This window comes from Echinops telfairi, unplaced genomic scaffold, assembly GCF_000313985.2.
Source record: "Echinops telfairi isolate 266 unplaced genomic scaffold, ASM31398v2 ScPeMD7_7424;HRSCAF=8462, whole genome shotgun sequence".
Lineage (NCBI taxonomy): Eukaryota > Metazoa > Chordata > Mammalia > Afrosoricida > Tenrecidae > Echinops > Echinops telfairi.
In genome coordinates, this window is record NW_022111324.1 from 11616360 (window position 1) to 11641299 (window position 24940).

At 41.5% G+C, this 24940-nt stretch overlaps 1 protein-coding gene across 1 annotated transcript in view; it reads left to right on the top strand.

The window, feature by feature from the left end:
* LOC101651672 (flavin containing dimethylaniline monoxygenase 1) overlaps positions 1-23828 on the top strand; it is a 47638-nt gene extending 23810 nt beyond the window's left edge. The window contains exons 3-9 of the mRNA XM_004706735.2: positions 2973-3161; positions 5495-5657; positions 10153-10295; positions 16199-16398; positions 17815-18170; positions 18973-19045; positions 23103-23828. Coding sequence (XP_004706792.1) covers positions 2973-3161; positions 5495-5657; positions 10153-10295; positions 16199-16398; positions 17815-18170; positions 18973-19045; positions 23103-23445 — 1467 coding nt within the window. The 3' untranslated portion in view covers positions 23446-23828. The remainder of the gene's footprint in view (positions 1-2972; positions 3162-5494; positions 5658-10152; positions 10296-16198; positions 16399-17814; positions 18171-18972; positions 19046-23102) is intronic.
* Positions 23829-24940: the final 1112 nt, after the last annotated feature.

The following is a 24940-nucleotide window of genomic DNA, read 5'->3' on the forward strand; positions in this document are numbered from 1 at the left end:
TGATAGCTGGGCACCATCAGCTTTCTTCACCACATTTGCTTATGCACATGTTTGTCTTCAGTGATCATATCAGGAAGGTGGCACCCACTGATATGATTTTTAGTTCTTTGATGTCTGATAACTGGTCCCTTCTACATTCGTGGTCAGACAGGCTGGTGTGCTTCTTCCATGTGGGCTTTGATGTAATATTCGTTCTTAATGTGACCATGAGTTTGCATTTTGCTTATCAATTTGTCTAAAATAGGTTGGATTAACAACAACACTACTCACTAGAAAAATGCACATCCAAGTGGTCTTTCAGTTTGGCGTCAATCATAGAGATGTTCAGCTCGCAGAGGGATGTCAAAGGGAATGGAAGAAACGATGTTGAAGCACTGTCAGCAAACTCAGGATACCCGTGTTCAACTGCTTTCCACAGGAAGCAAGCAGTGCTGGACACTGTATCTTCACTCCTTTATTGGTCTCCCTCAGTGCCACGGAGTCGGTGCCAACTCATGGAGATCCTGGGGGACAGGGCAGACCTGCCCCTTTATCAACAGCTAGTTTTGATCATGTGTCCCATAAAATTGCAATTATATATAAATTATATATATATATAATAATTTTTATGCATTTGGGGGTACTAGTTAGCGAGCAAAATATCACACTGTGTGTATAGTCATGGGCCCCTGGATGGGGCAAACAGTTTGTGCTTGACCCAAAAGTTGGCATTTTAATCTGCCCAGTGGTGCCACACAGGGAAGCCCTGGTGATCTGCTTCAATAAAAATCAGAGCCGAGGAAACCCTATGGAGCAGTTCTGCTCGCTAGCACATGGAAGTCACCATGCATTGGAATCAATTCGCCTGCAATGGGTTTGTGATTTTGTTTTTGTGTTTTTTATTTTAGTGGAGTCCTGCTGCACAAGACCTCAAATCTTTGGCAACAAACCTTTCACAAGAATTACACAAGACTCTCCTCTCTTTCATGTTCAACACAAAGGAGCCCATAATCATCCAAGGATTGCTTATGAACATTTCCAAATGCTTACTCTCAGTTTCTGTATTCAGTGTCACAGACTGGTGACACACAGTTTTTAGCAGTACTGGTCTGCAGACTCCACACCTTTTGAGTAGACTAGAGGGTTACTAGTTGGGCTGCTAACTGCAATGTCAGCAGTTCAGAACCACCAACCCCTGGTCACAAGGGGGAAAGATGTGACTTTCTACTCTCATTAAGTTGCTCAGTCTTGGAAGCCCACCAAAGCAGTTCTACTCTGTCCTATAGTCATAGCAGTTGGAGTCAACTCAATGGCAGTGAGTTGAGGTGCAGCATGAAATAGCGGGACGTAATCTTGTTTCTCAGAAGTCAAAGCTTGCCATTTGCCTGCTATATTCTGGATGAGTGAGACTGTCAGATGTCAGGCCACAGATGAATGGGATGCTGTGTCAGAGTGGAGTTATTTGATGAGATCAGCAGCTGTCATTCAAACCATGTCATTTACCATTTTGTTTTGTATGATAGGTATAGATTTCATATAGACTTAAACTCAAGCCCCCTCCATATGAAAGGTTATACCCGTGTTTCCATTTGTTCGCTCAAAATATTTTCCCACACACAGGGAAATGGAATTATTTATATCCAAGATGGTAAATAACATTAAGCTACTAAAGACCCTTGCATTAAAAGCAGAAGAAAAATCATTCAAAATACCATCCAAAAGACAGAGACAATGTGTGCTAAAGACATTGCTAAAACAACTTAATAGTTAACCTGCTGATAGTCTTGTGAGATGTTGATATTTGTTAATTATTTACATCAAAACTAGTGGTGCAGAATTGTTTGGTGGTATGTCATACACACAGTTGTTCAACCTTTAACCACTTTCATCTCCCACATCCCATAAATTCAATTGGTCTCACTAACTGAAAGATTCTTGCTTATTGCCATGTCAAAAATCCACCACCGCCCCTGAAGTCCAGTTGCCATCGGCTCCACTCAGTTGTACATTAGCATAGATTTGTGTTCTAGCCTCTTACCTAACTTCCTTTCTTCCTTTCCCATTTGATTAATCTTCTTTGGGACCAGTTACCTCCCAAAATCTAATATGAATCATTTCCCATGCTTCAAACATTTGGTGAGCTAGCATAACCTTCCTATAAAAAACAAATCCCTCGCCTTTGTTCATAATATCCTTTATAATCTGAGTCTATCCCTCCAAGATCTTTTCAGCATCTCTATGAAACAAAAATGTCATCCAAATACTACGTCCTAGTTTTCATATATTTTTACATTCTGCTATATTTTAAAGTCAATGGCCCACTATCTACTATGCGATTCTGGACAAGTGAGTTGGTCTTAGTTTAGCTTGTTAATATATTATGAATAAAATTGTAACTCTGATCATGAAACTCATACAGGATCCAATGCTCATCATCTCCCAAGTAAAGTATAGCAAACCTCACTGGAAATGTGGCCGGTAGCATACATTTGGGGGTCTCTTTAAGCTTAGTGTTTCAAATTTCTAAAAATTAACATTCGGATGAGCCCTACAGGACCAGTGGTGTGAGTGGCGAAACAGGGAGGGTAAAGGGAGAGTGGGTAGGAAAGAGGGAACCGATTACAAGGAACTATATGTGACCTCCTCCCTGGGGGACAGACAACAGAAAAGTGGGTGAAGGGAGACGTCGGACAGGGCAAGATATGACAAAATACCAACTTATAAACTATCAAGGGCTCATGAGGGAGGGGGGAGCGGGGAGGGAGGGTAAAAATGAGGACCTAATGTCGGGGGTTTAAGTGGAGAGAAAATGTTTTGAGAATGATGTACAAATGCGCTTTACACAATTGATGTGTGTCTGGATTGTGATAACAGTTGTATGAGCCCCTAATAAAATGTTTAAAAAAATAAAATAAAATAAAAATTAACATTCATTTTTTTCTCTGTGTGTTTGCAAACATGCACACATCTATGTGTGTGCTTTATTGGTACAGGAACATGTTGAAGAAGGCAGAGCCAGCCTCTACAAGTCTGTGGTTTCCAACAGCTGCAAAGAAATGTCTTGCTACTCAGACTTTCCATTCCCTGAAGATTATCCAAACTATGTGCCAAATTCTCTGTTGCTGAATTATCTCACAATGTATGCAGACCGGTTTAACCTTCGAAAGTGCATCCAGTTCAAGGTAAGACACTAGCTATCAATCAGCAGTCAGAGAACATTTCCTAGAGATTTTCTATGATCTCCCCAGAGACTGCCCTGGCTTTTGTATATAAGATAACAAGATTCACAACACCGAGCTGCATTCCTTTAACCCTTGTTCTCACTCCTTGCTCCCAAGTAAATCTGGAGGGGAAGGAAATACTTTTTTATTTTCTGAAAATGTTTGCAAATTTAGTGTAAAATTTTTTATCAGTGCTTTTAGTTTGTGATACTTGCATTCAAGTACACTAAATCAGGTAAATATTTCAAATTACATTTTCAGTTCAGGCTGAACCCTGAACTGAATACAGGTCCCTGGAGACTCTTTTGTGGACTCTCACTTTATAGGACTGGGTTTGTGCAATGGCCCATACACAAGAGCACCTGGTTATTTGAGGGAAACCTATTTTAGATGATCTTGAAAATATGCTGTTACTCTTCTCTTACCTTCTACCTTCTCTCATTCCCATTTCAGAGGATGGAGACAAGAGATAGGCAGAAGGACTGGGACAAATGAATATATCCTCTTTCTGTCCTCTTTTTTCTTTTTTTTTTTTTGCCTCCCTCTCCAAGAAACATATGAAAAGTCACATGATTCCCTTCTCCTATCTCCTTGTCCTGTCATAGAGGGGGATGGTGAGGCATTCAAGGGAACTGACCCAAATATGAACCATTGTGAGAATGGTACAGGACTGGGCAGTGTTTGTTGTACATATGGTTGCTATGAGTCAGAAAGGATTGAATGGAACACAACAACAATAAAAAATACCAAGTAACAAGAATGATGAGAGTGAATGAAGCAGGTAACAATTGAGGTTTGCAGGCCTCGAAGTACTCCTGATGAATTTTCCAAGGAGTATTTTATCGCGCGCTCTCATTTTGAAAAGGACACAGTAAAATAAAGCCCCATCATAGTGGATGGGTAGGGCCCACAAACAGCTTTGAAATAAATGCCCCAGAGTTCCTGAATCCAGACCATTTCCTCCCCAACATGCAAATCAAACCTTTTAAAAACTAGAAGGTGCTATTAAAGTTTTAAGAAAACACACAGCAGCTATCACTGAGAGATGGTCTGTAGTTAGTTTTGTCTGAGGTTTTAGTTTCTGCTTCCTCTGTTTTCCAAATGTTCAGTAATGAAAATTGAGTACTTTTAAATTAAAAGTATATATTATTTTAATTAGCTAAAGATATATATATATATTTAAAAGACAGAAGATTTATATATTTAAAGACAGCATACTTGCATCTCCTAATACAAATGTAGACACATAAGTCCTTCACCTACACCTCACCTGTCAAGCAACATGTTGACATTTTATAATTACAAAAACAGTGAAGAAGAAAAAAAAACTATCTCGCTACCTTGTACTTTAACAGTATCCATCGAGTAGTAAGGATCACTAGGTGAAAGTAACGACTGCAATGGTCAAGGTCAGCTTGGCTGGAACACCATTCTCAGTGGTTTGGCAGATATGTAATGATGTAATTTGGCAGTTATATATATATGTGTAATTTGGCAGTTACTATATATATATATATATAAAATCTTCCATTTTGTGATCTGGTGTGGTCATTCTTCATTTTTGCATAACGCCAATATTCACATCAACACTGGTCTTTGGAGCCTAACCATGGCAGTATGTGAGTAGCAGGTGTAGAAACCAAACAGCACCTTCATGAAGAAGAACTTGAAAAGCCCATCTTGGAAAATTCTGAAGAGGAAAGACAGCAAAGCTTTTTCATCGGTAGATTGTTTATCCTTTTAAATTTGACTTCTCTTAAGTCAGGTTCAGAACCTAGTGCTTCTGGACGTGCAGGTGCTCAGTGGGAGCCAAACAAAAAATGACAACCTGTCGCATTTCAATAAGGCCCTAGATGATTTGGGAAACTTTCAGCAGTAGATTCTGTAAACTATTTCATAACATTCCTAGGACCAGATTTCTGTTGATCATTATTTATTATCCATGTTTCTATTAAATGAACTGTGGTTTAATAGAAAGCTTGATGAGAAACTGTTACAAAAAGGAGCATCAGAGGACCTAAATTATAATCTTGAGTCTATCACTTGCTGCGAGATTTTGAGCAAATCATTAAAAATGTTTGACCCTCACTACTTCTCTCCCATACCCCTTTACAATTCCAGTCTTAGAACCCTCCCATGCAGAAAATCATTAATACAGCCCCTATCCTCGTTAGGATTTTAGGAGTACGCTATTAATTGTGTTCACTCTGTGCTGTGATACATTTAAAATGCCACTAGGAAGCCCTGACTGGAACCATACCAACTGCTGATCCCATCTCTGATTCCTTTTCCAGACTCAAGTCTGCAGTGTCACCAAACGGCCCGACTTTACTGTCTCCGGCCAATGGGAGGTGGTCACTCTGTGCGAAGGAAAGCAGGAGTCAGCTGTCTTTGATGCTGTCATGGTCTGCACTGGTTTTCTTACTATCCCAAATCTACCTCTGGACTTCTTTCCAGGTACAGTACTTTCTGCAACAGACTTTAGATTGCCTCGCGGGTGTCGCGCTGCTATGTGATTGGTCTAGGCACTAGCCCCTGAGGCTTGCTGGGTAAGTAAAGTTGTGAGGTCACAGGGTTTCTTTCTAAACAGCACTTTTCTGGCCAGTTTTTGGGTTTCATTTGGAATCTGTCTTTCCAAACGACATGTGAGTACAGAAGGGTAGAGTGAATAGCTTAATAAGCAATTATGCTTCAATGAGATTCATTGATCTTCCTTAGATGAGGATTGGCACTTAGGAAATCATCTAAGACTCAATCCTTAGACAAGTTTTGAACCTCAGCAGCAATTGGAGAACCACAGTGAAGTATGCAGGCTACAAAGGTCAGCCTATGAATAAAGAAAACGTCATTTTTGTTGGTTTCCTTTTTTGATACGTGCCACAGCACTTAATTAGATTAGAGGTTTATGGCCCTACATCAACGGTCAACAGGGAAATCAGTCTTGAAAGGGAAGTTAAGACATCTTGGGGGTCTCAATATCTTCCTCTGGATTATACAGCCATGGTTCATGTTAATCCAGGTCAAAATTTAATTGGGTCCCATCTCACAGGGCAGGGAGAATGTAATGGTTTGGCTTATGTCATCTGAGGTGAGAATTCAAGTCATAAAAGTACGAAACGTTTATTCTAAAGACTGTTGCCGTGCTTTGGGGTCATAGTGCCTCTGTAAGACTGACAGAACTGCCGCACAGGGTTTCTTACATTGTGATCTATATGGGAGCAGATTACCACGTCTTTTCTCCCGCAGAAAGCTGGTGGGTTCAAATTGCCAACCGTGTGTACCCATTGTTCCATCAAGATTCCTCTCCTTAGGCCAAACTGAACTTGTCACCAAAGCATTGGATTGAAAGCATCAAAGCCAGACATCTTCCCAATGCAGGAAATGCCTCTCCACCCTCTGTGGCAGAGATGCAACCAAAATCAAACCCAAACCCACTGCTGTCAATCAATTCCAACTCAGAGCGACCCTACGGGGCAGAGTAGAACTGTCCCCAAGATTGCTGAGACTATTCATCTTGATTTCTCTCACAGAGCACCTTCTGGGTTCGAACCACCAATTTTTGGGTTAACAATTTCAGTTAACATTTTTCAGATCAGCACTTAACCTACTGCACCACCAGGGCTCCTTAAAGACTCAACAGCCTCTGCAGAAACACACTCTACAATGGACGCCCACCATGCTATGAACAACTCAACCCTTTGTTAGCGCTTGTCTGCAGGGTGAAGCCTTGACCAGCTAACCATTCTATCCTCCTGGGAAGGAGCACCTGCAGCAGAAAGTCCCATAATTACCCGGATGAAACCAAACTCATTGCCATCCAGTCGATCCCAGTTTATGAGGATAGTGACCCTAAAGGGCTATAGAACTGTCCTTGGAAATTCTAACGCTTTGAATCTTTATGGGGCAGATACAGTATCTTTCTCCCACAGAGCAGCTGAACCACTGACTTAACCCTCTGCCTCACCAGCAGGGCTCCTTAGTATTGGGTTACACTGTATTTATTCCTCTCCTACAATATAGGGTACTAGCTGTTGGGCATCCAGAAGTGGGCACAACAATATATGATCTGCTTTGGTAAACTTTTTGCTTTCCACATGGAACACTGGGGCTTGACTCCCTGCCAATACACCTCAGGGACAGTCACCACTCCTGTCGTTGGTGGTTCACCTACTGCTATGATGCTGCATGGGTGTCAGTGAAACTTCCAGACTAGGATTAGGAAAAGTGATCTGGTAATCCACTTCTGACAAATCAGCCAATGAAACAACTATGGGTCACAACAGTGGCATCAGCCACTGAACAGGAGTGCAGGACGGGAAGGCATTTTGTTCCCTTGTTCATGGAGGTGCCATGGGTCTGGGACCGATTTGATGGCAGCAAATGAACAAGGTGGTGAATGAACAGAGTGGTGAGTGAACAAGTGGTGAGTGAACAGAGTGGTGCAGGAGTCTAGTGAAGGAATTACAGTCTTGATATGGCCTAGAGTGACCCCAAGACTCGTCTTACAATAAACTCACATACCTCCTTAGTGTGCCCCCAAAGATCACCCACATCATAGCAGCTCCTATTAGGGTAGTATATAAACAAAAACAATGGAAACAATGTGCTGAAGAGGATGATATTGAGACCTAGGAGATGGGGATTCTATGTCACACCACTAACTAGCAATGAAGTCCTGGGCTTGCCGTTTAACCTCTCTAGCCCTCTGTTCCTTCCCCTTTAAACTTAAGACCTTGGGCCACTTGAACTGTCATCACAGTTCAAGCATGCCAAGCTCTGACCTTTTCAATGTTTTCCTCACCAGCACTAGTAACCCGTCACTCAAAGCCCCTGTCCGGGAGCATGTTTAAGTTCCAAAGTTATATGAACCTAGACTTGAACTAATATACTCCCAACCCCCCACTTCAATCTCCCTTCCCTACCTAACGGCACAAGTTCTTTGTCTGTGCATGCTCCTGAGGTGGTTGATAACTGTCAAAAAATTCAAATTCGCTGAAAAAAAAATTTTTAATGTATCATGAACCCTGGAGCCAATTCCAAAGAAGGAATTCAAGAAAATCTCATTTAAAATAATGGGTAGCATAGTGGGAACAAAAATCATAACTTCCTAGGATGATCACTTTTATTCAGTCAGGCCTTATACATTCTGCTATGTTTACTACCATAATCACACTCTGCTAATAAAGGTAGCTTCTCACTGTGTCCTGTGAAGTGTCCCGTCACAGACTCCACCATACTCTTGCTTTTGACCATTTGAGAACCCAAACGGTCTGCTTGTGAGAGAATCAGAGGTAATATACGTTCTGGAGGGAATTCGGTGATTCTCCACAGGCTTGTCCAGCTCTCCCTCTCCGCAGGTCTCTGATCTATAGTTAGGTCCTTGTGCTGAGTTAATATTTGAACTGGCTTGCGTCTTGCTAACTTTTAAATGCTCTTTCGTGTTGGATTTTAACTGGGATTCATGTGGGATTTCTAATGAATGGTGACATTGTAAAGAGCCATTAGGCCTTGGTAAGGCCCTCTCCTACAGCGTCCACACTTATCCTCTGAGAATCACATCACTGTTTCGAAAGAAAACAGATTATTTACCCACTACATATTTCTGATTGTGTAAAACAGCCTTGAGGGTATATTTCAAAACTCTCTCCTTTCCTATTTGATGTTTCTGCAATCTTTGCTACCAATGACCTAAGATAACCTATCTGGTAAAGCCAATAGATCTAATCCTGCTGCAACCAATGTAATCCCTTTTCCCCTCAGAGCCCAGTCTTGCTACTCAGCAAACTTGGTCTGTGCTACACACCATGATCAAAGTGAATTATCGAAGAACTGCTCCAATCCGCATGGATCTTTGAGAATAGGGACCGTTTATTTTTACCCTATTTCCCCCACATCGTCCAGCACAGGGCCAGACTAGAAGAGTTTGCTAACCAGAGTAGAAGCGCTGACTCAGAGCGCCTTTTACCTTCTTACTATTGCCTGTTATTTGTGAGAGACAAAAGCAACCATAACAAACAACGAGTTGTTGTCTAACTGATTCCAAATCAAGGCAACCATGTGGGGGTCAGAGTAGAACTGCAATTCTAAAGAGGCCATGCCTCTGATTTTTCAGACAGGAGTCCTGGTAGCACAGTGGTTAAGTGTTCAGCTGCTGACTGAAATATCAGTAGTTCAGAGCCACCGACGGGAGACAGATGTGGCAGTCTGCTTCCATAAAGCCTAGAAAATCCTGTGGGGCAGTCCGGTCCTCTCCTGTCGGGTTGCTGTGAGTTAAAACCAATTTGACAGCAGCAAGTTTGGGTAAGTTATCCTTCAGAAGAATAATGAAGCGCCTGTTTTCAGATTTGCACCACCACCCTTCTAATTAATAACCCAAATATTTGACGATGTGCACTGCCCTGAGCTTCTGCAGACAGCAGTTGCCATCACACAGCGTTGACTCGGGTGGGTCAGAGCAGAATTGTACTCAAGGAGGTGTTTTTATTGGCCAATTTCTCAGAAGTGCATTGTCAGGCCATTCTTCCACGGTGCCCCTCAAACCTCTAATCATGGGTTAGTATCCAAGCACTTTACCCTCCACAGCGCTCAAGGACTCCTTGTTTGTGAAGAGCTATATATATATATCAATTCTTAATAAATAGAATACTGCCATCCCATTGACTTCCATTAATCTGCAGAAGATAATGATTCTTGACAGTTTTGCTTAGTATGGCATTATGCCACCAGGGGTCCTAATAAGTATTATTAGTAGGATGATGTAAAAACTTACCCCATTAAATAATCACCTGCTAGCTTTTGCATCTCCTTAATTATTCATACTTCAGATTTTCTTACACATCAATAAGCTAAGATCATCCCTCAAAATGATGCTGTCAACCAAACAATACTCATACCTACATTTCATTTGCTGATTCTGTACAGTCACTATGTTACTTCTTAATTTTTTCTATAGGTATCAATACTTTTAAAGGCCAATACTTTCATAGCCGAGAATATAAACATCCGGATATATTTAAGGATAAGAGAGTCCTTGTGGTTGGAATGGGAAACTCTGGCACAGACATTGCTGTGGAGGCCAGCCACCTGGCAGAAAAGGTACAGTTCTTGATCCGACTTGCTGAAAAGCTTTATCTTAAGATGCATGCCTCTAAAAAAAGAAAATGCATGCCTCAGACAGACAACACTGTAATAAATGAGCAAAGGGCCTTAAAAGGTTGGAATATACACACACATAAAAGCCAGCTCTTTTTTAAATAAATCATTTTATTGGGGGCTCATACAACTCATCACAATCCGTACATACATCCATTGTGTCCAGCACACTTGTACATTTCTTGCCATCATCATTCTGAAAACATTTTCTTTATACTTGAGCCCTTGGTATCCACTCCTCGTTTTTTCCCTCCCTCTCCCGCCCTCCTGCCATCACGAACCTTTGATCATTTATAATTATTATTATTTTTCCATGTCTTACACTGTTCCATGTCTCCCTTCACCCATTTTTTTGTTGTCCCCAGGGAGGGAGTTATATGTAGATCATTGTGATCAGTTCCCGCTTTCTCCCCCACCTCCCCACTTACCTTTCTGGTATCTCTACTCTCAATATTGCTCCTGAGGGGTTTATCTGTCCTGGATTCCCTGTGTTTCCAGCTCTGATCTGTACCAGTGTACAACCTCTGGTCTAACCAGATTAAAAGCCAGCTCTTAAAAGTATATGTTTTGAGGTTTTGATTCCTTGAATGTTCACCAGTATCACTGCAAATTCCAGTCCAGAGTCCCTCCATTAGACCTGTCCACCTTCATATGCTTGTTTTTTTTTCCAGTCATCCAACAAGAGCCACAAGACAGAGATTTTCCTTACCCACTTCCCATGGATCAGAAATTCCTGGCAATTCTTCCTTGCAAAATTCTCCCATTTGTCCATTACTTTTCTAGTTAGTTGCCACCACCCTCATTAACAGGCTTTTCTATTGTCCTCCCAGGAATGATTGGCAAAGAAGTTAATGGTTAGTGGAGCTTGCTCTGGGCCAAGCTCTGCGTGAAGAGCTTTGGTGAAACACCTTAACCAGTTACTGGACCGTGAGACATAAAGAGGTGCCATTGTTGTTGTTGGCCATCTGTTGGTCCCCACTCATAGAAACCCTACAGAACAGAGCAGAACAGCCCCAGGGGGTCCCCAAGGCTGTAATCTTTCTGGGAGCAGATTGCTAGGTCTTTTCTTCCTCAGAGCACCTGGGAGTCTCGAACTGATGACCTTCTAATTAGCAGGCAAGCACACAAACACTGCACTACCAGGGCTTCTTGGGTTCTGTTAGTATACCTGATTACAAATCACTGAGACTTACAGAGGTAAAGTAACTTGCCTCAACTCATGCCACTAGTAGGTGGCCGAGTTAGTCAAGCCCGTGGCTTCAAAGTCTTTGATTCAAAGTCCATGCCCCTAACTAGACCTGTCCTCTATCCCTGCACTCCTGAGTCCCTCCTCCCATGGACAACTGCCATGCGAACCCAACCACCAACAAACAAATCCTCGGAAATGTCTGTTCCCATGATGACAGTCTCATCCTGAGAAATTTCTCATCATGTGCCCCACCTGAAGCAATAAACTGTAGGTGTAGTGACCACACATTACAGGATTCTCCACAATTTGGCCCATGTCTGCCATTTTAATGTTATCCCCTACAATTTTCCTGGAGGGTCATCAACTGCGGCCAAACAGGTCTACCCTGAGGCGCCCCCCAACTCCACCTGCTATTTTCAGTTCCCGTGTCTCTCTTTTCATCCTTGCTCACACCATTCCCTCCCTCCTTCCCTCTCTCCTCTAGTGCCCTCGGCTTCCCCTCAGCCTCCCGTCCAAACACACGGTGATCACTTCCTAGTCAGAGTTTATGTGAGAACATAAGTGGCTCCCTTAGATGGCAGCTTTTTTAATTATTAGCATATCTAAATACCTTAGTATAATGAATGTTGTCTCTCCAACCATGCAGAAACAAATGTACATCACGTGTGGGGTTCTGTTGTATGGCATGGTCTGCCTAAGTTAGAGAACAAAACGTGAACAAAAACAAGATGCCCACCATCACAGAGTACCAAGTCATGCCAATGACAGGATCACAGCTAAATAAATGCCAAATAAATAAGTCTAATGGTTTAGACCATAGGTTCCCAGATTTATTTGGTCTATCAACCCCAGTTTCAGAAAAAAAATATTCAGTACCCCCTTGCAATTAAAACACTTGTTTACTATAGCCCATAATCCAGGATAAAGTGTAGGCATCTGATTTTGCAGCCTCCCTGTACCATTCCAGTTTCCCACAGTGGGCAGTATTGACCACCTTGTGAAACAGAGGGAAAATAGCTAGAACGAAAAATAATTGAAATTCCCTCCTGGAACTTAAAAAATCTCTCCCTGGCTGACGGCTTGATTGGTGGCTATGGAGAGTCCGAATTTGGAGGAGCTTTCCTGAAGGGAAATAAAGGGGACCCTGAAATAAGATTAGCACAGACCCATCCGCTGTGACCACCATATGTGGGCAACCTATTATTGTTTCTATTTCTCTAATCATTTGTAAATTCTTTCATTAGAAAACATGCTTTGTACACATATTATCAGTTCTAAACCAATACAGAAACTCCTCTTGGTTTAGGAAATAATTCATATCCATCAAAATGTCACATCTGATTCTTCATTATGATACAAGGTCGCAGGTTCAGTGCAAACCACTGGTACATGTGCCACCACACTTCTGATGTTGCATAAACTAGTCTATTATGTTATTAGGTCAAACAAAATATATATACAAAATTACTGATGCTGTAACTGTGGTCACCATGCCTCACTTTGGTGAGGGGAAAAAGAATCTGTCGAGCCAGTTGCTTTGTATCTGCAAGTACCAGACTGTTTGGCTAATTGTTTTGCTTTTTATGTAGCTGTACAGATAACTCCTTATTGTGTAGGTACCAAAACTATTTGCTTAATTAATTCACTCTGATGTATAATTCATAAAGACAACTTGTGGGGGGAAATTAACCACGTTAACTGCATGAGTATTACTGAATCTTTGTCACTTCCACCAATGGTTTGTGTCTATAATGGTTTGTGTCTACGATGGTTTGTAGACAACTTCCTATTACTGTCTTGCCCTATTTTTATTGTCTAAAATTATCAGCATGTTTTTATGTGATCTGATTTGTTTTTTACAGTCTGTTTGAATTTTATTCACATATCAGAAAATTCAATAGTTCAATCATATTAAAGAGTTGTCCAATCATCACCACAATCAATTTAGAACATTTTCTTCTTTTTTATACTCATTGTTGTTAGTTTTCCCTTTCCCCCCAACCTCTTCTCCCATACCCAGAAGAAACCATTAATCTAGTCACTACTTCTATAGATTTGCCATCCTGGATTTCAGCTACAGAAGGATAGACTTTTTTAAAAAGCAACAATAACAAAGTAAAATAGATAAAAGCCTCAGTCAAAAGAAAGGAGAAACTATTAAAAACTAGAACAAACTTAAAATGGGTTAAAGGGAGATCAAATGATAAAGTATTACATTTTGACCTAATTGTATCTGCAATAATCTATTCTCCAATGCACTTAACATGATAGCAAGGCTGTTCAAATCTGTGGTGTGTGGTCAAGGGAAGTCCCTAGAGACTTAATCCATATGTATATTTTTTAACTAAAACAATTTTTTTCAAATTGAAAATGTTTTATGCTTTTATATATATATATAAATAATTTTATTGGAGGCTCTTAAAGCTCTTATAATTGGACAGTGTATGATAGGAAAATAATCAAGGGGTTGCATGGGTGGGAGTGTGGGAAAGGGAGGGGAAAAAGAGGAGCTGATACCAAGGGTTCACGTAGAAAGAAAATGTTTTGAAACTGATGATGGCAACTTATTTGCAAATGTGCTTGATACAATTGATGTAAGGATTGTTGTAAGAGCTGAAACAACTTTAAAATGGTTCAAAGGGGCAAACAAATAGTATTATATTTTAATCTGACTACATCTTCCATAATCAACTTTATAATACTCTCTGTCTGATAAGTCTATTCACATCCCTCAACTACAGTCAGAAGAGATTCACTGGAGATTCAATCCATGAGTGGATCTTGCAAATGGATTTTGGGCTTCTACTGTCATACATAGCCTTTTGCAAACCAAGTGTTCACACTTTAAACTCTGATACCATTCCCTCCTTTGAATGCGGATTTTTTTATTTACAATCCTTGGATCACACAGGCTAGTGTGCTTCTTCCATGTGGACTTAGTTGATGCCTCACTTACATGGCTGCTAGTTTGAAGAAAAATCTTTAAGACATCAGATGCTATTCTTTCTGATAGCCAGTCTCTATCTAGTCTCTTCCCCACACTTTGCTACAGCACCTATATCCTCCGTGATCTTTTCTTGAGGGTGTACATCTGTCATAAGGATTCATTGTTCTAAGATTAGGGCTAGAATTAAGTGTGTGCTCAAAATCCATTCATATGTCTATGGTTTATATGTTTCTGATTCACTTTAGGGACATCATAATAGTTTTATGTTAGAAAACATTATTAACTATCCTCCTGAAGCATAAGTTAATTCTCTTGATAGTATCGTTCATTTAGCCAATGGTATAGGCTTTAAAACACTGCTGAAAAAAGGAAATAATGCCAATATAGGCTAGCTATGAAGCAAAGTACAATAGATTGATATGTTTTTGTTAGGAATTGCTGTGCTTACTGGTGAGGTAAGTCGTGCTGTGCTGTGCTAGGTACTACTGAGTCAATTTTGACTCAAAAAGGCCTCATATGACAGAGTAGAACTTCCTTGTAAAGTTTTCTAAACAGTAATCTTTACAGGAGCAAACTACCAGTTCTTTCTCCTGCAAAGTCACTGGATATGTTTAAACCACTAACCCTTTGGTTAGAAATCAAGTGCTTAACCATTGTGCCACCAGGACAACAAAGTTGCGATCAACTGTTCATTTCCTTCCCAAGCTCGACTTTCTTATCCTCCCTGTGACTTGCCCCAGTGTCTCATTCACTATGGTGCTTAGCAGCAAAGGCTGGGACAGAATGCCAAGCGAAAATCAAACTAGTCAAGGTGATTCCAGCTCATAGTTAGCCCTGGTACGTTTTTCAGGGTCAAACTGTGCTCCAGAAGGTTTTCAATGACTGTGAAGTTTGGAAGCCAATAACCAGGATGCTCTTCTGAGGTGCCTCTGGGTGAATCCAAACAGCCATCCTTTTCTTTAGTAGCTAAACTTAGCCATTTGAACCACCGAGGGACTCCTTGGCACATCCTGCACCCAGCAGAAGGATTGCTGAGTCGTATGGAATGTCTATCCCAAATTGTTTGAGGTAGTGCTTTCCACAGTGGCTGCACACAATTACGTTCCCACCCACAGTGTCTGAGGGTTTGGTACATGTACACATGGGGTGGTACACATCGCTAAAAAATAATGATGACATCACAAACCACTGCATGGCATCTATGCACTTGGAGAGCATTATGCTGAGTGAAATTAACCAATCACAAAGGGGCACATCTTGTATGAGGCCACCGTTATAGGGACAAAAAACAAGTGAAAGACCTTCACACCAAAGGGAATAGACTTTGAAGTTTGCCAAGGCTGGGGAGGCGGTGGGGGGACAAAGGAGGCATGAGAAAGCAATGGACTAGACTACTGCTTTGTTGACGGATGCTACTTTGGATGAAATGGAAGCTAGCAGTCCCCAAATGGGGGAAGAGAAATCAGAGGGCAGATGAGTTGATGATATGACATGTAAACCCCACCTAACTTACAACTTGAGAGAGAGAGAGAGAGAGAGAGAGAGAAAGAGAGAGAGAGAGAACAATTTTAAAATAGTATCTCATCAGAGAACTATTTTCAGAGTGTCAGATTTGGGGCTCTTTTCAATTTCTGGCACCATTTCTTACACCTTCAGTAAGGCCAAGTCTGTTCACATGTCAAGCTGAATGAACTCTGTTCTTTCTTCCAGGTGTTCCTTAGCACGACTGGAGGGGCATGGGTAATAAGCCGAGTTTTTGACTCAGGGTACCCATGGGACATGGTCTTCATGACACGATTTCAGAACATGTTCAGAAATTCTCTCCCAACTCCGATTTTATCTTGGTTGATTGAGAAGAAGATGAACAGCTGGTTTAATCACGAAAATTATGGCTTAGCTCCAGAAGACAGGTAATCATCACATTACTGCAGGGGACTCTTAGGAAGAGGGAGCCTCGGCCCTTCCAGTGAACCTTACAGACCAGACAGTAACATAACAACCTGGCTGAATACGAAGGGAGTGTCTTACAAATGCATGTAATAACTCTCTTTGAATGTTCAAGAAGTGAAATGATGTCACTTGTCTTTGTCAATCGCTTTTAAGTACTATCGCAATGTCCCTTTTATTGGTGGGTACCTGAGGCTTCATGAAGACCTGTCACTTCCCAAGCCCATTCAATGGTGTGCGCTATGACGTTGGACAAATTGCTAACCCCTCAGGGGCCACAATCAAATGAGAAGAATTTGTCCATGAATTGGTTGGTGTTGCCCTGTCTCCTCACTTGAGAAAAATTAAATCTTGCAGTTATCCTTCAAAGATTCCTAGTGGCAGTCAGAACCCACCAGCCTCTCAGTAAAGTTGTACAATCTTGGAAACCCTCTGAGGCAGGTCTCCTTCATATTACAGGCTTACTACGAGTCAGAATTGACTCCACGGCAATGGGTTTTTTATTGTTCTTGTTGTTGTAGTTGTCCTTTGTTATCTAAGCCCTTGTTAAATGGTCTTGATTTCTGCCTGGACTTTCAGTTACAACCTATGACTCATCCCATTAACAAGAGCCAAAGGTTTGACTTCCTCCTTGGTTAAATTTGCATGATGACATTCTATAACCAGAGTGACACTCCTCAGAGATCCTATCTGGCATTCCTTCCAATTTCACTCTGGACTAGATGGAATGAACCAAATCCTAGCGGTGCTCAGGCCAGCTGTGATGGCATACAGCCCCCCACCTAGTACAAGCCATCCTGCTTGCTTTTGCCTTCTCCGTCCTGCGCTTGTGTACCTTCTTCTTACTTGCTCTCCTCTTCAGTCTGCCGTCTCCACTTTTCTCTTCCTGTGTCTTCCCTGCCAGCTCTTCCACTTCTAGGTCCAGACCGCTTAGGAGCTCTAGCCTTTTCTATCAGCTTTTTCTACCAGGTGCTTTATGTAACCTGGATTGTAGTTCATGGAATTAAAATGAAATTTCTCTAATCCCATAAACCTCAGGACATTTGGGGAGATCCTGAAAAATGATAATCCTTTTCCTTATTCATGTTTCCCTGTTCATTGGATAGAATGAAAGCATATGGCATAGTATATATGCAAGAACTTTGGAGATAAGAAGGAATTAGCCAAATCATAGGGAGGCACATGCTTCTCATATAAAGCAACAGGAGAGTTGGAACCACTGACCTTGCCTTTAGCAGCCCAATGCCTAACCCACGGTACCCTAAGCTGTCTCCTTTCAACAGAGACAGCTTCTCCAAATGCTGGCAGCTCCGATCCAGGGAGGGAAGGCCCCCTATTGTTCGCTAACAGATCACTTCCTACTCTGGCGCTTTGTTTAGGATTCAACTGAGAGAGCCCGTGATTAATGATGAACTCCCAGGCCGTATCATCACTGGTAAAGTATTCGTCAAGCCAAAAGTAAAGGAGGTGAAGGAAAACTCAGTCATCTTCAACAACACCCCAAAAGAAGAACCCATTGATATCATTGTCTTCGCCACTGGCTACACCTTTGCTTTTCCCTTCCTCGATGAGTCTGTTGTGAAGGTTGAAGATGGCCAGGCATCGCTGTTCAAGTATATCTTCCCCGCACATCTGCCAAAGCCAACCCTGGCTGTTATTGGTCTCATCAAGCCCTTGGGCTCCATGATACCCACAGGGGAAATGCAAGCTCGATGGGCTGTTCGAGTCCTGAAAGGTAAGGATTTGAGAAGTAGAAGGACATCTGTTTTCAGTTTGACACGGGATTTTGAATACCAGAAATGTTGCGGACATCTGTGGCTCCCTCCCACCTAGGGCAACAAAATCTGAAAGAACGCTGTGGACGGAGGTGGAAAGGGAGGCTTCTTGTCCACTGACTATACTTAACAGGGCATTGGGTTTTTCTTTATTTGTGTGTAAAACAGAGATGCTAAGGTCTAATTCACTGGTTAGAATGAAAGCATTTGATATAATATGTATGTGAGAACTTTGGAAATGAATGGTAAGGAATTAACCAAATCTAAGCAAAATCTTTAGAAAACAAGGGGTTTTTTCCTGTTCTTTATGTCTGGCATCTATTCCATTCCATACTGAGTTGCATGATCATAATGACTGCATGCCATTATTAACATGAAGGTTAAATTAGAGGTCAAGACACATAAACAGTGTCTACCTCTTGAGTTATTTGGGCAGAATCAACTGCTTCCGTTAAAATAAGATCGCTCAAGAAATAGAATGGCACAACTCAGTCATATCAAGTGTGATGCCCTCAGTAAGGAACTACTGAGATGCCACGATGTTCCTCTTTTCAGTTGGTGGCATTATTACCAGGACACACCACCAAACAGCTCAGAAGGCTAATCTATTTTAATTTAAGAAAATTTTAAAGGAGAAAGATGAGTAACTGAATACTATAGTCAAAAAAAAAAAAAAAGTAAGGGTGAGATCTCTTTACCCATTAAGTGAACACTGAGAACTAAAGGTAAATTGCATTTTTTTGGGTCTATTTTGTCTTATAGGTATGAATACATTACCACCATCAAGTGTCATGATAAAAGAGGTTAATGAAAGGAGAGAAAATAAGCACAGTGGGTGAGTTAACAGTTTGTGCATCCTATGTGAACTATCCTATTTGGAGCCTGGTAGCATTAGTGGTTAAGCACTGGGCTGCTAACTGCAAGGTCAGAAGTTCAAAATTACCAGCCACTTCAAGGGTGAAAAATGCTGCTTTCTATTCTATAAAGAGTTATAGTCTCAGAATAACTTCACTGGAGCAGTTCTACCCTGTTCTATAAGGTTGCTATGAGTTGGCATTTTGGGGAAGAGTTACAATCTCAGAAATCCACAGGGACAGTTTTACACTGCCCTATATAGTTGTTATGAGTCAACACTGACTTAATGGCAGTGAGTTTTGAATTTTATTTTAATCAAAATTGAAATTGGCCAAACAATAGCAAAAGGAGTGGAGAGTTAGATTTGGAGAAAAGATGCATCTTAGAGGTAAAAACAAACAGCATGATTAAGGAGAGAGGGGAGAAGAAGAAAATTGTGAAGTTTTAATGTCCCAAGCAATCATCACTTCAGACTATGGTTATCTATCTAGCACCATGTGGAGTTCTATGTACCACATCTACCCAACTATTATTATTATGACAGTCCCAACTGTTATTATTACAGTCACCAAAGAAACAATCCCAGTCTGATCCTGGAAGTATCTGCTCATTCATTCAGCAAGTCTCTATTCAGATCTACTGCGTTTATTCAGACCCCTGGTCTAAGTCAGGGTTCTACAAACTGAAGCCTGTGACCAAATCAGGCCAGCCACCTATTTTAAGGTTTCATATCTTTACATGTTGGTTTGTTTTTTGTTGGTTTATTTTTCATTGAAGGAGGAAGAATATTTATAACATGCAATAATCATGTGAAATGCAAATGTAGGTGGTCCAAAATGAAGTTTTGTTAGACACACACTTATTCCTTTATCACACTCCAACAACAGTTAGAGACAGAAACCATTAGCATAGCCGGCAACCAGGGCCTAAATTATTTACCACCTGGCCTTTTGCAGCATAAGTGTGCTGAAAATTCCTGAAAAGTAAAATTATAAGGGGGGGGTGCCAAAAAAAAAAAAATGGGAAAAAGCTCCAGCAGGTAGTTTTCATACTGAGTTAGTGCACCCAGTGGTGTCTCTTGGGAAGTTTCTCTCTGGCCACAGTGAATTTTTTCATAAAAGCAGATTCACTCAAACCTCATTTTTTTGTGATGGCCAACTTAAGAGCATGTGGCTGTGCAATTGTGTTTCCTGCTCAGGAAAAATGCCACAGAAACTGTTGAGACTTTGAATACAACTTACAAGGACAGTGCTATAGGAAAAACTGAAGTGTATGAGTGGTTTTCTTGTTTCAAATATGGTGAAATATTGATTAATGACAAACCTCGTTCTGGATGTCTGTCAGCTTCCCAAATGGATGAAAATGTCAATAAATTGCATGCACCTGTGCTCCAAGACCGATGACGATGGACCATTGAAGAGATAGGGAGGTTATCTGGCCTATCCTGGAGCTCGGTTCAGCGAATGAAGATTTGAGAATGAGAAGAGTCGCTGTGAAATTTATGCCTCGGGTTGTGACTCACCAGGAAAAGCTGGTCATTGAAACTGAGCATCAAGTGGAAACATGCCTTGCTTTGAAAGAACAGCTCCAAAGCAACCCAGATTTTTTTCCCATGGTCATTACTGGTGATGAGACATGGTGTTATTCTTACGACCCTGAGAGCAAACATCAATCAAGCCGGCAGAAGATGACATCATCACCTCACCCAAAAAAAAAATCTCATCAAATGAAATCAAAGATCAAGACAATGTTAGGGTTTTTTTATGTGAGGGGACTAGTGTATTTGGAGTTCATGCCACCAGGTCAGACTGTTAATCAAGCTAGCTATTTAGAGGTTCTGAAAAGATTTCGGGGCAGTGGTCAACAAAAAAGGCCTGATTTGTGGCTGACGTGGGACTGGTTTTGCCACCACCACAATGCACCTGCTCTCGCAGCCATCTCAGTGAACCAGTTTTGGCAAAAAATCAGCAAGCCTCTTTTGGCCCATGCACCTTAATCACCTGGCCTCCTCCATATGCCTTCTTTTTGTTTCTGCAAATGAAGAGGGATATTAAAGGATAGCAAATTGATGACATAGAAGAGGTGAAGAAAAAAATGAGAGAGGTGCTATCAGCCAACCAAGCAGATGAGATTGGAAAATGTTTCCAAGAATGGAATCGCAGTTTTGACAAATGTATTAAGTGTAATGGAGAGTACTTGGAAGGTGATAAGGTTGTTTTGTAAACAATTTAAATATATAGCTTTGAAAAAACTTTCCAGGGTTTTTTTGGGCGGGAGGGGTGCCCCCCACATACAGTGTAAAATGCTTATTGGCGTACACATCAGCTAATGATTTTATTACCATTACAACAGGAAACTCTATTGATTATTGTGGCTTTTTTTATTATGCAAACATATCACTAGGGTTTAGAAATATTTGCAAATAGAAGTTATACCAACTATGTTTTCCTTGAGTGGGGGAAAAGGAAGTGGTGTTAACAAACCCAGGGACAAGGGAACAAGAAGTGATCCAAATCGATGGTAAGGAAGGTGTAGGAGAGCTTCATTAAGGGTAATGTAGCCAAGAGGAATTACTGAACCCCAAATGAAGACTGAGCATGATAGTGGGACAAGAGGAATGTCAAAGGAAATAGAGGAAAGTGCTAGGAGGCAAAGGGCATTTATAGAGGTCTAAATAAAGGCATGTACATGTGTAAATATATTTATATAGGAGAATGGAAGAATAGATCTATGTGCATATAATTATAAGGTTAGTATTAAGGTAGCAGATGGACATTGGGCCTCCATTCAAGTACTCCCTCAACGCAAGAATACTTTCTTCTATTAAACTGACATTCCATGATGCTCACCTTCCCAACACGATTGCTGAAGACAAAGCAGGTGCATAAGCAAATTGGTAAAGAAAGCTGATGGAGCCCCACTATCGAAAGATATAGCGTCTGGGGTCTTAAAGGCTTGAAGGTAAACAAGCGGCCATCTAGCTCAGAAGCAACAAAGCCCACATGGAAGAAGCACACCAGCCTGTGTGATCACAAGGTGCTGAATGGACTAGTTATCAGGTATCAAAGAACAAAAAAAATCATATCATTGTGAATGAGGAGGAGTGGGGACCCAAAATCCATCTGTAGGCCACTGGACACCCCCTTATGGAAGGGTCATGGGGAGGAGAAGAGCCAGTCAGGGTGCAGAGTAGCAATGATGAAACAAAAAACTTTCATCTAGTTTCTAAATGCTTCTTCCCACCTCCTACCGCCCCCTTCCCCCACTATCATGATCCAAATTCTACCTTACCAATCTGGCTAGACCAAAGGATGTACACTGGTACAGATAGGAAATGGAAACACAGGGAATCCAGGGTGGATGATCCCTTCAGGACCAGTGGTGAGAGTGGTGATACCAGGAGGATGGAGGGAGGATGGGGTGGAAAAGGGGAACCGATTACAGGGATCTACATATAACCTCCTCCCTGGGGGACGGACAACAGAAAAGTGGGTGAAGGGAGACGCCAGATAGTGTAAGATATGACAAAATAATAATTTATAAATTATCAAGGGTTCATGAGGGAGGGGGCAGCAGGGAGAGATGGGGGGGAAATGAGAAACTGATGCCAGGGGCTTCAGTAGAGAGCAAATGTTTTGAGAATGATGAAAACAACAAATATACAAATGTGCCTTTACACAAATGATGTATGTATGGATTGTGATAAGAGTTGTATGAGCCCCTAATAAAATGATTTTTTTTTAAATCTATGTTTTCCTCAAAAATCACTTATCATTGAACAAAACATTTAAAGTAACACAAGATGCATTATGAGCATTTATTTATAGCACCTATTGAAAGTGCTGGGTATAAAGTATGTCCTCAAGCAGCCTCTTGTGCATTTAAGACATGAAAGGAAACCGTTAGGCAGTGGTGGAGTGAGGAAGAGAAACACATAGATCATCCCCCGTTTCTGCAGTTGCTTTTGTTTCCCTGCGCTGTGATGCTCATTGTTCCATCTTTTTATGTCCTTCTCCCCCAATCTCCTTTTGATAAAGGTTTGGCTTCTGCTACTGCAAGGCTTTACAATCGGATTATGTCTCATACATGGATGAGCTCCTGAGCTATATGAATGCCAAGCCCAACCTGTTCTCCATGCTCCTGACGGATCCACGCCTGGCTTTGGCCATCTTCTTTGGCCCATGCTCACCATATCAGTTCCGCTTGACTGGCCCAGGGAAATGGGAAGGAGCCAGAAATGCCATCCTGACCCAGTGGGATCGAACATTCAAAGTCACCAAAACTCGAATTTTACAAGAATCTTCATCTGCTTTTGCAAAATGTCTTAAACTCTTTAGCTTTCTGGTTTTGCTTATGGCTGTTTTCTTGATTTTCCTGTAAGCAAAATACTTCTTAAATGCTTTTTCAGATGCACAGAATTGATTTACAATGCTCTGGTTCCTGCGTTGCAACAAGCTCTTTCTACACCATATCCAGAGAGTTGAGGCCACCCCTGACCTTCTGGGCTGGCCCCAGGGCTACCCCTGCCATTCCTGAGCCTCTCCCAGCTTTGTCTATGCTAATGCTAGAGGGTAATAACAAAGTTTTCTGTGTGGTTCAAGGCTTCTGGAAGGCTCCAAATTTACTGTAGAAGAGAGGACTTTTCTAGTATGCTATTTTCATAAATCTCAACTAAAACACATCATTTTGCAAAATGCTGGATTGTACTGAAATGGTGCTTTTGTGATCTCAGCTGATTAAAAAGAAAGAAAAAAATCTAGAAACAGATGCTTTCAAGTGGTCTTTTGTTCTCTTTTTCAGAAGGGAAGAATAAAGTGACTTTTTATGAAACCAGCCCACAATGTATAGAGAATTAATGAGTTAGTAGAATAAGAGCACAAAAGGTTATTTTAAAACTCACCTGCCTCCCTCACCTCTCAGGGTTCCCCCAGACCATTGGAAGAAGCACACCGCCAGTGTAATCATGAGGAGTCATAGGGACCGGGTAATAGGCATCAGCAGACACATAACAAACAAAAACATATTGTTGAGAACAAGGGGGACTGTAGATAGTGGAACAATCTCCCCACAGTGGGTCCACAGGGAGGGGATAAGTCACCAGGATGCAGTAAAGCATCGATGAAACACACTATATTTCTCTGGTTCCTTGAGGCTTCCTCACCCCCCACCACCATGACCCCAGTGCTGCTTCTCAATTCAGACTAGAGCGGAACATGTACACAGGTATAGAAAGGGATGGGAGCTCACGACACACAGAATCCAGGAACAGGAGTGGGAATAGTGATACCAGAAGGGTAGGAGGAAGATGGGAAGAGGAAGGGAGGAAGCGGGAACCAATCACAATGATCAACACATAACACACCCCTCCTCCAGGGGGATGAACAACAGAAGCCAAGGGGGAAGGGAGACAATGGTGGGTGTGAGATATGAAAATAATAATCATTTATCATTTATCAAGGGGTCACAAGGGTGGGAAGGAGAAGGGGGGAGAAAAAAAAGTTGGTACCGAGGGCTAAACAGAAAGTCAATATCTAGAAGAGAATAAGGGCAACATATGTACAAACATGCCTGATTCAATTGATGTATGGATTGTGCTGAGTTGTAGGAGCCCCCAATAAAATGATTTAAAAAGAAAAAAATTACAAACACTTAAAAAGAAAAATCACCTGCCTCACAAGTTTTACTCAGTCCACAACGGGATGCTCCGGCTGGCATAAGAAAGACTGGCGGTAAATCAAACCACACCCAAAGACAACAATGCCTGGCCCTCTTAGAGGGACTGCAATGCCCCGGGGACAGCTACACCCCTCTCAGATCCCCCTACCACACTGCTCCACAGAGTAAATGGGGCTAGCCTCTTAAGACACAATCAAAT